This window comes from Rattus norvegicus, chromosome 1 (genome assembly GCF_021556685.1).
Source record: "Rattus norvegicus strain SHRSP/BbbUtx chromosome 1, alternate assembly SHRSP_T2T, whole genome shotgun sequence".
NCBI classification, from domain to species: domain Eukaryota; kingdom Metazoa; phylum Chordata; class Mammalia; order Rodentia; family Muridae; genus Rattus; species Rattus norvegicus.
This window is the reverse complement of record NC_141534.1, coordinates 158,354,785-158,371,649: the sequence shown is the minus strand read 5'-3', so window position 1 is coordinate 158,371,649 and position 16,865 is coordinate 158,354,785. Positions and strand designations below refer to the sequence as shown.

The 16,865-nt window shown below is 37.6% G+C and overlaps 1 protein-coding gene across 23 annotated transcripts in view; it reads right to left on the bottom strand.

Annotated features, from left to right (window-relative positions):
- Window positions 1–16,865, bottom strand: part of Dlg2 (discs large MAGUK scaffold protein 2) — a 2,073,609-nt gene that overhangs the window by 666,755 nt on the left and 1,389,989 nt on the right. For all 23 annotated transcript variants that reach the window (XM_087586773.1, XM_087586779.1, XM_087586780.1 and 20 more), the window contains 1 exon segment: window positions 2,014–2,064. In XM_087586773.1, coding sequence (XP_087442899.1) covers window positions 2,014–2,064 — 51 coding nt within the window.

Genomic DNA, 16,865 nt, shown 5'->3' with positions numbered 1-16,865 from the left:
GTGAATGGGTGGGAGTGGGAACATCTTCATAGAAGCAGGGGAAGAGGTGGGGGAGGGGGATGACATTTGAAATGTAGATACATCAAATATCCAATAAGAAAAGTGAAAGAAAAAGGAGAACTTGCGGAGAGAATTAAGTACACAGCGAGACCAGTTTAGTTGCATATGTTCGGGGTTTAGAAGGCTCACCATTCTAATTTTGTATTATATCTCACAAACCATATTGCCGCCACATACCTGCCATTCCTAAACATTTCTTTCATGTTTGAGCTTTGGATTATGGTTTTGCCAGAATGAAATGTGACACTACAAAAGTAATCAGCAATGGTTCCATCCCTTAGAGTGCTGTCATTTGCTTTTTGTATGAGAGCACCATACAAAATATGCATTTTTAGCTGACAAATAACAAATAATCTAAGAGTGAAATAATCTAAAGCAAATTGCTTGCTAATGTCTGTCAGTAACCCTCACAAACAATATTATAGATTGTGCTGGAGTCCTTGATTCTCAGCCGGTGAGAAGCTTCAGCCAGACTGTGGTAGTTCACCATTATCTCCTAATGTTTAACTTTTTCTCTCTTTTCTATTTTTTATTTTTTATTAGTTATCTTATTTGTTTGCATTTCAAGTGTTTCCCCCATCCTGGTTTCCCCTCTGCAATCCCCCTCCCTTTCCTACATGAGGGTGCTGCCCTTCACCCACCGACTCCTACCTCACTGCCCTAGCATCGCCCTATGTTGGGGCAAAGATGGCATATTCTTTTATGTTTCAAAGAAAAGGACACGTCAAAACATTTTTACTTTTATTGAAACTTTTGGAAATGTAAAGTTAAAGAGTTTTATTGAGTTTGATTTATTTAATATAATATTATATCATAAAACTTCATTAACAATTTTTAAGTTGTTTAATATAATGAGATGTGCTTCGTACTCTTGTAATTACAAAGCATTCTAAAACAATATTGAAGTATAATTTAACATTTAATTGTATTTAAATTTAATGTGATTAATAGTATATGGATATATAATGAAATAGTAAACATATTTTTAAGCCTTCACTGTTAGAAACAGTATTTAAATTTAATATGATTAATAGTATGTGGTCATATAGTGAAGCAGTACAAGTAATTTTAAATCTTCATTGTTTTAAACAGTATAAATATGAGCAGCTTTGAAATTTGTCTATTCTTTTTTTTTTTCTTTTCTTTTTTTCGGAGTTGGGGACCGAACCCAGGAAATTTGTCTATTCTTATGGAGGTAAATGTGCTAAAGCTATGCTTTTTTACCAAAGCTTTTGATCCTTATTTCCAAATTAACTCATTTTCACGACTGGTCGTTGTCACTGGATATTAAGACTCCTTTGAAATATTTGCCAATTAGGTCCCTAACTATTCTTGCTCCTGTCTGCATTTCCTAATGAAGGTAAGTAAGCAGTTTTATGCTTTAGAAAGATATAAGTGTCCTGTTATTGCTTTCTGATGTTGGCTTTTCCTAGTTGGCCTTTGACATTCCTTTTGTGTTTTGTAAAATATGTAAATTCTTTAGGGCTGTGAGGCAGAGTTTATTTGTCAGAAGTCATTGGCAAGGTCTTTCACACATATTTTTCAGAGCTCTACAGGGATGTGTGCATCTGACTTTGTGGATGGGTTTTAAGTGTATTATCCCTTTTGTTAATGAAATAGAGGACATGTAATCATCAGATTACAACATCCATGAAAACATACAGCCAAATCATGAATAACAAAACATTCAGTGTAGAGCTGCACAAGCTCCTGGGACATTTGTGCCTTGCCCATTCCTTTCCCCAAATCCTGGCCACTAGATTTACAAATTGAACGCTGTGCTTATTCACTCTTTACTCCCAGTGCTCTTGACTGCAAGCATTTCACTAATAATCTTCCTGTAAATCTGGCATGGCACTTTGGGTTAAGACATACAATTTGGCATTTTCACAAGACAACAAATTTGGATCTACAAGGTAAAATGCAAAGTTAAGGATTTAAAAATTTTCTTACCCTCTCCAATGTAATTTCTTCAAATTCATATTCAATTTCTGTTCCATTGACCTATGAATAGGGAGACAAAAGGGTGAGAATTACTAATGCATTTTTAGTACAATATTCTACATGTAAAAGTGACAGGGAACTCTAGGGGTGGTGACAGGCACCTGTCCTTCCAGAAGAGATTCTTCATGATTTATTTTTGATTATGTTTGTCACAAATAAAATGAAGTGCTACAAAAATAACTAATGATGATTCCATCCCTTAAGAATGTTATTATTTGTTGCTTTTTTATGTGAGGCGACAATAGAAAAAGTGCATTGTGAGTTTATGGAACGACAAACTATCTAAGGCTAATGATATAATTACAAAGGAGACTGCTTGCTAATATTAGCTTAAATCTCATGGATAAAAGTTAAAGTATGAGGGGTAACCAGTAAGTGGGATATCATGGGGTGGGGACTTGGTGGAGGGGGTAACTGGAAGTGGGATATTATTTGAGATGTAAATGAATGGAATGACTAATATTTTTTTAAAAAGCTGAAGAATGATCTTTAAAAAGGCAGTGCAAAGCTTCATGTGACCTTTCTCCTCCTCTCCCCAGCTCCTCCTCCTCTATTCTATTCCTCTTCTGCCCTCTCCTTTTTCTCCCTTCTCCTCCTCTTTCTTCTTTCTCTTGAGGAGCAAAACCACATTTAAATAATAACCAAGTTAGCTAAGAAATTCCATGTTTTTACTGACTCAATTTCAAGTAACGCATTCCAATTACTCTTTACTTTGCTTGTTGGGAAGCCATGGACCATGAAAGCATGCTCAAATACTTAGAAGGAATAAATAAATAAAGTAGGACGCATTTTGAAATTCCTCCTTAGAAATTGTTTGAACAACCTAAACAACCCTTTAGTTGCCTTGAATTTACAAAGAGAAATGCATTTTGATTATAGCCAGGCACCTACATTTCAACAGATATGCATAGCGAGTTATGGGGAAATGCTGTAAAACAATTTGCCGAACATATAATTCCTATCTTTATCTATTATAGATTTCCTATTACCCAATTAAAGTTTCAGAGAAAAACCTCTTAAACTGTCTATTGCTTTTTTTCCTGCCAAAATATATCTCAGCAGTACCATTAGAATTTAGGAATCAGCCAGAGAGACAGTTTTCCAACCACAAAATTGTGATTTCTTTAAGGTGTTAACATCAGTTTGGTTCCATCCCTATGCTGTTTAAAAATAGCACATGAGCCTAAGAGCTCTACAGAGGCAAGGGCTGGATAGCCAGTCCCTTTAGCCGATGTAGAACTTGATCAAGAGAGAGCTGATGAAACAGCAAAGAGAAACCAATGACTAATGAAGCTAAGTACTCTACTAATCTACAACCACAGATATTTGTTAATTCTCGTTCATGAGAAGCATCAATGATGGAAGATGTACCTGCAGTTGTAATCAGAAAAATATAGGACCATGAGGGTGATGGACTATGCCTCAGTGACTTACTCGGAGCATGTTTTTGATTATTCAATTACATGAGCTAATTGGTGAATCACATTTTACTGTGTTATTACATTATCAAACAGACCTAAAGTAAATTAGATTTTCTGGGCTTCAGCAATTCAGTGACTCACAGAAAAGGGCTTTGTGATGTCAGAAAGCTTCAGCGCTTAGGAAGGGTTTGGTTGAGCACATGTAAAAGAAAAAAATCTCTCAAGACGCCATGTATACATATTCTTCTGTTTGAAGTTTTGTTTAATTTTTCATCTTTCATAGTTGATAGAAGGAGGGCACCAGGAGGAGACTGAATTAATGTGATATGTTTTCATTTGCCCAGTATGGCTCCATGAAGTTTCTCTTTGCTTCACTGGTTTCCTGGAGGGAAACTCTTCGTGCTATTAAAGTGCTGCATACCAGGGAGGGGGAATAAGCTTCAGAGAGAGGAAAATAAGCCTCTGATAGCAAATGGCCAAAGATTCACAGCGAAAGGCATTCTTTCAAGGAGTAGTTTTAAGAAGTATATTTTAAAGGTTTGCATATCAGAGAATATATAGTAGCACATATTTTTTGCTTCACAGTTGTAAGATTATGCATGCTGAATATTAGATCCAAGATTCATTACAAATTCACATCATAATTTTTATTCTGAAGTCCACTAGTCAGCTTCATGAACAGGTGATATAAGCCAAGTCAGCTGGCTTCTTTGTACTTTAAGGATCTTTAGTTTTTAATTAAATGTTGAAATGTTATTTGTCTAATTTAACATTAACCACGCTCTTCTCTTAAGGATAAACAGTTTCATCCAGGTTGTAATCTTGGTCTAAAAAGAAATTTTCATGTCTGCACCAGAATCCATCAAAATCGAAGAGCAGTGAGTGCTTTTGAGCATAGGTGAACCAACATTTCCACCCTAAATCATAAACACCTTTTAATATATAGAGTCACAAAGCTAGTGTGGGAATTCAGGACTAAGTTCCTTTGGAGGCTCTAATGTTTATTCTCTTCATTAGAAGAAGAGTGATGGCTATGTTCTCTTGATGAATTCTAAGGAAAAAAGTAAGATAAAAATTCTCTTGGCAGAGATTTTTGATAAAAAGAACAAAACATAAGACCTAAGAATAGTTGTATTTTAATGAGAAGTTCCTAAATCTTGTCTGATTTTTATGGATGTTTAGAGCCCTTTCAATTAATTGGACTGGGAGAATATTCCACATATACTCAGTAATGTTCCACATATATTTAGAGTGTGGTAATTTACTGAGTGGTGATGAAACAAGGAGTTGCTGCAGAGAATCACCTCACTGTTCATCTTGAGCATCCTCTTACAGAAATCAAAACCATGTCGAGTATGGCTTTCATTCACTCCTGGCAATGGACATACAACAGACATCCACTGTTGTATGATATTCTTCCCGAGGTCTCAATCTACTTCACATCAGTGCCTCAGCATGCAACTTTTTAATTTTTATTTACGTGTGTGTGTGTGTGTGTGTGTGTGTGTGTGTGTGTGTGTACGCGTGCGTGTGCATGTGTGTTTATGATGCATGTGCATGAATGTTTAAGGGCATGTAAGTCACAGCATGATGTGTGGAAGTCAGTGGACAAACTCAGGTATTGGTACTCTATGTTGTTTGAAAGAGAACCTTGTTGAGTGGAGCAGGAAGCCAGGCCCATAAGCTTCTAGGAGATATTCCAGACTGGGCCTTCTTTTTCCACATAGAAACACAGTTATTATAGACCTGTGCTGATTCTGTGTGTGTTTGAGGGATTTGAACTCATGTCCTCATATTCCTATCATAGCACTTTATTTGCAAGCACATCTCCCTAGCTCTTCTGATGTAAAACTTTCTACTCATGATATTCTCGTTCTGAAAAGAATTCTAACAAATATATTTTCTCTTGACCTGTCAAATTTCCTGTGATCTTTAAGCATGTTAGTAATATAGTGTGTCTGCTAGCAGGGAGGACAGAAAGTTACATGGTTGGAGTCCTTGTTACTCCAGCTCTGGCCCTGTTCATCACTTTATAGTCTCTTTATATCTTGAAAGGTAGAAAACCAAGGGACTGACATTTTGGAAAATCAATAAGAGAGAGAATTTCCTAGTTTTGAAAAATATGATTTTAGCACAACAGGCTACTTCCATTGTCCTTATTTATCATTTACCATAGCTCCATAACACAATACTACAGGTGAATACACACCATGCTTTGGCTGTAAGACATAAAGAAATCACTCTCAAGGCAATTGGGAAACTTCCTCCTTTTGTAGCCCTAAGATATGCTCTGTAGGCTGCGGGTTGGAAAAAAAAAAAGACCTGGTGGACACATTATGTTGCACTACCTACTAGCCAGGCAGTATATGCCTATTGGTTCACATGACTATGGGGTAAGAAACAGCTTTCTGTTTGGATTTAAGGCCTTTTCCACAAGAGGGAATTTCGTGCCTGGTACAGGTAATCTAGTCAAAGCTCTATGGCTGAGAGGTCACAGTTCAAAGTTAGAAGCTGCTATTGTTTTGCTTAATGCTCATGTTGTCAATTTGTCTTCTAAGTATGTATGTATGTATGTATGGAGATACGTATATATGTATGTATGTATGTATGTATGTATGTATGTATGTATGTAAGTATTTTTACTTGTCAGCCATGAATTCAGAGTGTGCCTTCTAAGTTTGCTAAGAATAGCAAACTATGAGAACACGGCCCTAAAGGGGACATGCTCATCAGCAAGCCTATACTGAACGCTTAAGAAACATTGGGGAAGAGAAAACAGAAAGAGTACAAGAACTGAAGGATGAGGAGGCACTCTATGAGATGTTACCATTCCTGGTAGGATGTTCAGAGCCCTGAACTCAAATGACAGGACTTCAGAACTAGAGCTGAGATAGCTGCTGGTTCAGCCTGACATGGGGGTGGGGGGAAACGATAGCTTCCTTTCTGCCTTATGGCTATTTCACCCATAAACTCACAACACCTCCCTCTACTAAGGACCTACTCCCAGTTGATAGTTGGTGGAAATAGAAAATATTTCTTTGTGGGTGTGACCATTGATAGCTTCCCATTCTCCAGTGCTTCTGGAGGCTCCACCTCTATATACACAAAGGCAGCACTAATTGGGCAGAGAGAGAGAGGGAGAGAGAAAGGAAGAGAGAGGGTAGGGAGGGAGGGAGGGAGGGAGGAAGAGAGAGAGAGAGAGAGAGAGAGAGAGAGAGAGAGAGAGAGAGAGAGAGAGAGAGAGAGAACAAAGGGGAGAGACAGACAGACAGAGACACAGACAGGGACAAAGAAAGAGGAGAGACCATAAGTTATAAGTTAGGAGAAAAATGTATTACAGGGCTATGTGAAGAGTTTGGAGGTAAAATGGGAAATAGATACGATCATATTTTAGTGTATGATGGATGGAATTTTCAAAGATAAAACTATATTCTTCTTTAGATAATTATTTTTCTCCATTTAATTGATGGCTCTGGTTTCTCTGGTAGCCAAAAAAATCCAATTTGATACCACACATTGTCCACCACTTTTCTGGGCAGGAAGCCTTCCTGGCCTCATATGTCACTTAAATAAGGAGAGAGCAAGACGCACAGCTCACCGACATTCCAACTTGGTACTTAAAGTTATCATTTTATAAACTTGTAATACTTTATATAAATTTGTCTGCCTCTGGAAATCTTTAGTCAATTTTACTGCCTTTTCCCCCTTCACTGCTATAGTAACCACCTGCCTGGATGATAACATAATTTGATTTCAAGATTTATTTTTATCTCCTGAAAAGTTACTTTTTTCATGAATAGCACAGGTGAAGTGTTTCATGCTTTAATCTTTTTAAATTGGAATCTTAATGATTTCCTTGATTTTTTAAAAAAAATTCCACCTTTTAAATTTCCCTAAAGCTAAGAACATACTGAACTTCAAGAAGAACAGATTCTTATATCTCCCAATGTCACATATTTTAACAAGTGCTAAAACAGAGATATCAAATCACAGTCCTCTTAAGACCAAATATTATTCTGCCCAAAGAACAATTATTAGATATTAGTAAAGAACCATGTATAATGACAGATACTGAGAAAATAGATTTTAAGATATACACATATTCCCATGAAACATATCCTTTAATGAGTACTAACACACACACACATTTTAAGTTCTCATAATGGTGAGGCAGGAGTGGGGAGGGGATTAGAAGCAGGGGGTGGGTGGGACAGAGAGTTTACAGAGGGAAAACCGGGAAGGAGGATAACATTGGAAAAGTAAATAAATAAAATAACCAATAAACATTTTTAAAGTGTGACATACAATATACAAAATACAGAATCGATTAATGGCCTCAAGCCCACTATTTACCATGTACAACGTTCTTCAGTATCTAGTATTTGTAACATATACAGATTCAGTTCCTTCACTGAATAGAATGCAATAAATTCCTTGGTGCTTGATTTTGATTCACAGTTTCTTTGTCTAAGTTATGCTTAATTAGTTGGAGGATGGTTCAGTAGGTAAAGTGCTTGCTATGCAAACATGGGGATTTGAGTTAAGATTACACACACACACACACACACACACACACACACACAGACAGACACACATACACACACACAGACAGACACACATTCACACACAAACACACACAAACCCTCAAGACTGCACCAATTTCTTTACCTGGAACATTAACTCATCCAAATCTTCCCCAAACTCTGTCTACTTATTCTTGCATTTCCCTTTTAGTACTAAATATTCTAGTGTCTAGACTGGCTATTTCATCACTCAGCTGTCAGTGCCTGAAAACTGTTCCCAATAGATTCTTCATTTGAACATCAGTCAGTAAAAAGTTGTTCACAGTAATCTTCAAAGTAGATTAGAGTTAATTCGCCTGAGTCACTCTTCATTCACCTTCTTCATTCTTATGTGGGTAGCCATCAATAACTGTTGTCCTTTCTTACAAAACATGGATTGAGATGACAAAGGACACTGTGATTAGGACAAAACGGCAACCAACAGATTGGGAAAAGATCTTTACCAATCCTACAACAGATAAAGGGCTTATATCCAAAATATACAGAGAACTCAAGAAGTTAGACCGCAGGGAGACAAATAACCCTATTAAAAATGGGGTTCAGAGCTAAACAAAGAATTCACAGCTGAGGAATGCCGAATGGCTGAGAAACACCTAAAGAAATGTTCAACATCTTTAGTCATAAGGGAAATGCAATCAAAACAACCCTGAGATTTCACCTCACACCAGTGAGAATGGCTAAGATCAAAAACTCAGGTGACAGGAAATGCTGGAGAGGATGTGGAGAAAGAGGAACACTCCTCCATTGTTGGTGGGATTGCAGACTGGTACAACCATTCTGGAAATCAGTCTGGAGGTTCCTCAGAAAATTGGACATTGAACTACCTGAGGATCCAGCTATACCTCTCTTGGGCATATACCCAAAAGATGCCCCAACATATAAAAAAGACACGTGCTCCACTATGTGCATCGCAGCCTTATTTATAATAGCCGGAAAGAGTCCAGATGCCCTTCAAAAGAGGAATGGATACAGAAAATGTGGTACATCTACACAATGGAATATTACTCAGCTTTCAAAAACAATGACTTTATGAAATTCATAGGCAAATGGAGGGAACTGGAAAATATCATCCTGAGTGAGGTAACCCAATCACAGAAAAACACACATGGTATGCACTCATTGATAAGTGGCTATTAGCCCAAATACTTGAATTACCCTAGATGCCTAGAACAAATGAAACTCAAGACAGATGATCAAAATGTGAATGCTTCACTCCTTCTTTAAAAGGGGAACAAGAATACCCTTGGCAGGGAATAGGGAGGCAAAGATTAAATCAGAGGCAGAAGGAACACCCATTCAGAGCCTGCCCCACATGTGGTCCATACATATACGCCCACCCTATTAGACAGATGAAGCAAAGAAGTGCAGGCCGACAGGAACCGATGTAGATCTTTCCTGAGAGACACAGCCAGAATACAGCAAATACATAGGTGAATGCCAGCAGCAAAACACTGAACTGAGAACGGGACCCCCATTGAAGGAATCAGAGAAAGGACTGGAAGAGCTTGAAGGGGCTCAAGACCCCATATGAACAACAATGGCAACCAACCAGATCTTCCAGGGACTAAGCCACTACCCAAAGACTATACATGGACTGACCCTGGGCTCCAATCTCATAGGTAGCAATGAATGGCTTAGTAAGAGCACCACTGGAAGGGGAAGCCCTTGGTTCTGCTAAGACTGAACCCCCAGTGAACGTGATTGTTGGGGGGAGGGTGGTAATGGGGGAGGATGGAGAGGGGAAAACCCATATAGAAGGGGACAGGGAGGGGTTAGGGGGATGTTGGCCCAGAAAATGGGAAAGGGAATAACATCCGAAATGTAAATAAGAAATACTCAAGTCAATAAAGAAAAAAAAAAGAAAAAAAAGAGAAAGGATTCATGTCAGTAAGCAAAGGAGAATGGGTACATGAGCAGATATTATCCAGAGTTTCCTCCTGGGTGAAATATTGGCCTAATATTTAGGAAACTTGCATTGATTCTGGAGCTATCATGGTAGTAACCCTGATTAGGTAAAAGTGCTTTTGTTTTCTTATGCACATTCAATATTTCTGAGATTTTTCCACCAGCTTTGACCTTTTACCATTAAGGTCCTCCCCATCTACTGACCTTAACATTCAGTATTTAACATTTTCCTTTTGCTCACTATTCCAAAGACCGTAACCTGGAAACCTATGATCTTTCTAGATGATGATTTTCCAACCTATATGTATCCTCAGCCATGTTCCTTCCCCATACTCTACAAGATTCTCCCAGACAGAGGAAGCTATGTGGCAGTGCAGTGCTGTCTCCTGAACTCCAACCAAGTATCTCGATATCTTACCTACCCACATCTGCACCAGAGAGCTCAGGTTCTGACAGAAATAAAAGGTGGCTTCTTTTACTTGTAAAAGATATAATAGACAGACAAACTGATAGATAATAGATAGATGGATAGATGGATAGATAGATGGATAATAGACAGATTCTGTTTGTTTTACCTCTATAAAAAAGAAAGTACAAAGAACACTAATGCTCCTTTTCACCGTCTTTAAATTCCTATTTTTATTTTAACCCTTCCTGTGGAACTTAGGCATTGTCAACCTTTTCTTTTGATATAATCTCTCGCCAGCCTAGACTGAGGCAACAAAAAGCCTAGACTGAGTAGCTAACTGGGCCCAGGGATCCATCTGTCTCTGCTCTTTTGCCACCATGCCTAGCTTTTAAAAGTGAGTTTTGGGGTTGGAACTTAGATCTTCATGATTGGGAGACAACCACGCTACCAACCACCTATCCCTCAAATCACAGTTATTAGTATTCTGGGCTGAGTTTCTAATTGTGGGAGGATCAATGTTTTTATTTCTCACCTGAATATCTCTTATCAGCAAACTTCTATCAGACTTTAAGTTAAAAATCCTAGTCTTTGTTAAACGAATTTCTGAACTCAATGAACTGCTGTTAAATTACACTTTCAATCAAATAAAAAACCCAGTATTCTATAGTATCTCATCTCTGAATAATTTTTTCCTCTTCAGCCTCTCTTATTTAAATCTCCATAACAATAGAACTTTGGATTTAAAGAAGTCATCACAAGCATAATAATTACTATGCTTTATGTTTTTAATTAAAACTGTAACATTTTAAATTAAGTTCTTTTGTATCTGTACTCTAGGAGTGTGACATAATATTGTTAGTGTGTTCATTAAGTGAAGTAAAGAAAAATAGTTTAGGATTCTTACGTGTGTGATAAAAATAAGTCAATATATATTGGAAACTGCCTTGATTAAAGGCTTCGCCAATGAAGTGGCAATGTAGTTACTGTGTGCATAACTGGATTTGTCTCTGATGCAGAAATGGTTCTCTCTTTACCCACCTCTTTGCCTCTCTCTCTGTACAATGTGCAAATGGAAAGGAACAGGTGGTTTTAATGTACTCATTTGGCTGCAGCCTGGTGCGCGCTGTTTTAGTTTGGGGCTTAAATATTTCATGAGCTTAAATATACTCCTTGAGAACACTAAGTGTTGTAAATAACACAATTCATCAGTACTTGTAAAGATGTCATGGCACACAGGGTTCTCGTTCCATCAAATCCCTTCCTCCCCTTATCATCCTCCTGTATAAATTGCTTGATCAATAAAAATGTCCAAAAGAACTAAGAACTAATCAAACAAACAAAGAAACAAAATCACACACACACTAAACCAAATCACCACCATCACCAACGAAAACAGCTAATACAAAACAAAGCAAGTTTGATTGCTAAATCCCAAGAGACATTTCAAATTCAATGTAAACCAAAAACAAAGGAGTATTTTCCTTTTATTCAAGTGTAAGATTAATATAACATTTGGCAGTGCATGGGCATCATCTGTTTCATCACCATTCTTCCTCATTTTGTCCATTAGTAAATTCATTTGAAATTATTAATGTATATTAATTTTACAAAGTGACATGGTTCAATGGGACGTTTCCATTCATGCATAAAATGCCTTGCTCATTCTTGCCCCTGCTCCTCTTGTTTTGCCTACTGCACTTTGTCTTTCCTATCCATAAACCTCCTTTATTTTTATTAATCTTTTGCAATCTGGCTTGTGTTCCTTTGGAATATAAGAGCTAAGCCTAAAGGACCAGAGCAGCTCTTCCAAACATATTTTCCAGTAAACACTCACACTTCACACTGACAGTTAATATCTTATATTACATACAAACTACCATTTTCTTATAGGCACTGATCTAATCTTTTGAAATACATTTTCCTATTTCATTTTTACACTTGATCTTAGTCAAAGGCCGAGAAGCGATCCTATTTCATTTTTAAATCATTTGCTTTGATATTTTCTTTCTGTAATTTTGCTTCTCAAAGTCAGTTCAATTTTTTCTTTATTCCTGAAGAACATCCTGGAACATCTACTGTTCTAAATTTAAGAGTACCATGATTTACCTTTCTAGATGTATACTCCATTTCCTGTGTTCAATTTTTTATAGTTAAGCAATTATTCTGAATTTACAGCAAGTATCTTCTTGGGGTACGAGCACCCTGCTTAATGAATGCTATTAAACTTCTTAGAAAAGTGATTTTGAGCCTAGAATTCCCCATGTATTAAATGCAGTCTTACTAATACAATGGAGAAAACGCGCCTTTCTCTTTAGGGGTTTGAGTTGTATTGAAGGTATGGGCACCTCCGTATCACATTAGTCAAAGAATGTCTCTTCTACAAAATATTCTCCTAATAAATACCCTGAATAAACATCACTCTATTGTAAAAAATTATAAGAAAATTGGTAATAACTATGATGATTTACCACTGTAATTACTGTAATACCAACACAACAAATAATATTACTTCTATGTCTGTCACAGGCCCTACCACTGCCATGATGCCACTGCGGCAGTCCCCATACCATCTGCTCCCACCGCCAACAACAACTAACATCGCCAAATCTACTATCACTGAAATTGCTAATGTGTTCTATAATGTCTGCCCTATGGGCCAGGTACTTTCTTAAGTTAATCTAATTATCATAGTAATCCACAGAGCATCAAGTGTGAATGCTAATTTTCCTGTTTAAGAAGCTAAATGTCTAAGGCATTTTCTCCCAACTTACATAGCCACAAGCAACACATAATCGGAACTACCTTGATCATTATCCTCACTTTTTCACCATGGGAAATTCATGCTCAACACGCATGCTCTTTTAAGAAAATTGAGTGAACAGTATGTATAATGAGGAATGAAAGGCTGAAGTTACCCTGTAGCTGCTAACGAAGCAGCAATTTTCCCTTCTGTGTTTCTCCTGGCCACATCTAGCATGGGACCACTGACTACACTTGGAGGCTTCATCACAGTCCAGATCCTTGCCTCACAGTTTTTGATGCTTAAAGAAGCACAACATGCTAAATGCTTGCTTCTTCTGCAGTACTTATAATTATTTCTCCCTCATAGTAGCCACGTTATAAACAATAAATGCATAAATCAACTAGACTCTATCCTATGGGATTTCTATTTGCTATAATCTTCAAAATCTTCATATCTAAAGTATAAACTGACCATTGTCAGTTTCCAAAGCAGCAAACCACTTTAATTTCTCTGCAGCAATTTCTTGTCAAGTCTTGGGAGCAAGAAGCTACCTCTCTTTTCATCACCCTTCTAATGGTTTCCAAGACCAAACCATCAGTTAACAAATATGCATTAAAGGATCACTCTTCTATTTTTTACTAGTTCATAGAAAGTCCCTTTTCCAGTTTTTCCACTGGGTTCATATTCTTGCAAAAGAGGCACAGGGCTTTACCTCCCTGCTAGGCTATCTAGGTTATCTGAATTTGTGTTCTTTCAGAGAAGAAAATGCCCAAGAATGCTTGCTACACAAAAAGTTATAGCAATAATTTTGGTTCTGATACTAATGCAGGAGAAAGTATTTCGCTGATTTATTTCACCTTTCTTGAAGTACCTTAGGACAATGACAAATACAGATTATTACTATTTTCATGTCCCCACTCCATGTGCTCCAGCATGGCAAAATACAGAAACTGCAAGATTCTGATTTGTGTCTGTGCAACCTATTTTACATGATGCTAATGAGAACACCACTCGTTTACACATAACTTTATTTTTTCTTATTTTTTTCATCTCTATTAAATTGGGTATTTCTTATTTACATTTTGATTGTTATTCCCTTTCCTGATTTCCAGGCCAACATCTCCCTAACCCCTCTGCCTCCCCTTCTTTATGGGTGTTTCCCTCCCCATCCTCCCCCATTACCGTCCTCCCCCAACAATCACGTGTCACTGGGGGTTCAGTCTTGGCTTTCAATACGTTACTGTATTCGCATCTCACAATGGTCTTTCATCCGCAGAAATCACTATCACCTCAATATTATAGGTTAGTGAAGAGCCCAAAGAGGAAAGAACTTGTTGAAAACTGTTCAGCTAATAAGCACAAGTGCCTCAGTACGGGTCTGAGATCTTTTCAACTTTGACTATTAATCTGTTTCCATGACATTGTGCTGCCCGTATGGCTTATCATTTGAAGAGAGATAATCTTTGACTAAGTCCTAAGAAATTTCTGGTGCTTGGCTACTGTTTAAACACGTGATAGAAGCTCCATGTGTTTCCATCTGAGACGGTAACAACCCAGTGTAATGGTTAGGAGCTGGGATTCAGAAGTCAGGTTACTTTGGTACACTACTTGATTCTCCCATTCTCCAGATATAAACCTCGGAAATTAGTTACTGTCTCTGAGACTGTGCTCCTCCTTTACGAATTGTCCTATCTCACTGGTTTGCCTAAATCCTAGATGATATAATGGTACAAATCTCTAGCTCTTGGCACATAGTAACAGTTATTCTGATCTTCCTAGGTTGGCTATGGTTTGATATCTTTCTAAATAGAAATTGCTGTAGGATGTTTGTGTCTGGTAGCAGGAATGGGAAGTAAGATTGGTATGGGTGTGATTGATGGGTATCAATTTTAGGAAACTTTCAAGAAATCACCCTGCTGGAAAGAATTGAAAAGCCACCACACCTGTTTTTTACATTTTTTACAGTTTTTATCAGACTAATTTGCAGAGTAGAGGAGGAGTCAGGCATACTGAAGGTGTGGCTGTGACAGTTAATGTCAGTGGTCATCCAGGTACTCATTGTGGTTCTTTCGTATTTGTTGACTTTGCTACTTCAGAAGGTGAGAGTGTGAGCTCCTAAAGATGTGTGCTTAACTACAGGTCACTGGTGTATACCTGCTTGTTCTTATTCTATCATGAACAACTATCACTTACAATATAGGGAATATGATGTATAAATGTCTTAAGTGTGGGTAAATAGGTACTAAGCCAACAGACGTACATCTTCTGTAGCAATAACCGGGATCAAGGGCAGACACTGGGGCAGTGATAAAGGAAATCATGTTGTTCTTTTCTTAATGATTCTCTATTCAAAATGTTGTTTGCCTATATAAAATTTATTTATTCCTCCAGAAAGTCTTCAATCATTCTTCTGTTTATCAAACCTTATCTTTCTATTCTTAGTGTTTTACACACACTCATCAATATACATTTACACACACACACACACACACACACATGACATCTATGTCTTTTCTGCATCTGTAAGTGATAGTCTCATAAAGTTATAAAGGCACAAGGAGTTTACAAATTGCTGTAAGTTAGACTAATTAATAAAATACTTGGAACTATAACTGGATGGATGATAAGTTTTTTTAATATACTATTCATTGTTGTAAATTAATAGATGAGCAGTTACCTTGGCAAAGCCTCTCCCAAAAGAAATGTAAATCTGGATAGCACATAAAAATAGGCATTTCAATACTCTGAAAACTGAATAAAGAAATACAACGATCTGACCAAATACAAATGACTCCACAGAAACCACTGAGCCTTATTTAGCAGCAGTAGAAATCTGTCATGTTCTACCCTGGGGTGCTCCTCTGCACAGAGCCCTCTGAAGCTCCCCCCACCTTCTGATAAAGAGTTCTGGAGGTACAATGTGTCTATCAACATAGAAAAAGCAGTGAGGGTTTTAGCTTTACTGCCAGAGGGGGCTGGTTTCATTTGGAGAACATAGAAAACAAAAACTCCTGCTCAGCTGCTAGAAACAATAGTGATTCCACTCACTGGCAGAAAAATCAAGGGAAGAGAAAATTGAAGTGACCTAAGGTGATAATAATGGTTGGTGGAGTCAACAGACTGTCTAGACTGAATATAAGTTTAAGAGGTGAATCTGGGGAATTAGTGAGTCGCGTGCTTCTTTCAAGTGTTTACATATCTCTATCTCGCTAAAGGCTGGAAGCATGTTCAAGATTGCTCTACCACACAGGAGATGGTCCTCACTCCTGACACAAGTGCCCTACTCAGGGCGAGACCTTGAACATGCAAAGAGAAGACACAAGGGCACTTGTCAGAAAACAATCTTCAGCAGAATGCAAACTGTTTGCATTTGAAAACATTCATCTATACTCAGCTGATTCCATTGGTAGAAGATGGCAGTCCCACAGACTCAGTGACTTGAAATATAACCTGTGAGCAAAGCTGATTTATAAACTGAGGAAACTGGAAAACATTGTCAGATATCTGCAGCTACACAGTATTGGCAGTGAGGCTGACTGAGTGCATTGAGCCCAGGAATATAACTGAAAAAAAAAATGATCAAAGGTTCTTTCAATCTGGGATTAGACAGGGGAGAGGGCAAGTCAGAATTACCCCCAAAACTGGGGGACAATGGAGAAATGACAACAACAACAACAGTAAAAGGCATACAACAAACAAAATTATTCTGGAGGAAGTAGTATAAGAGCTATAGAAGCAAC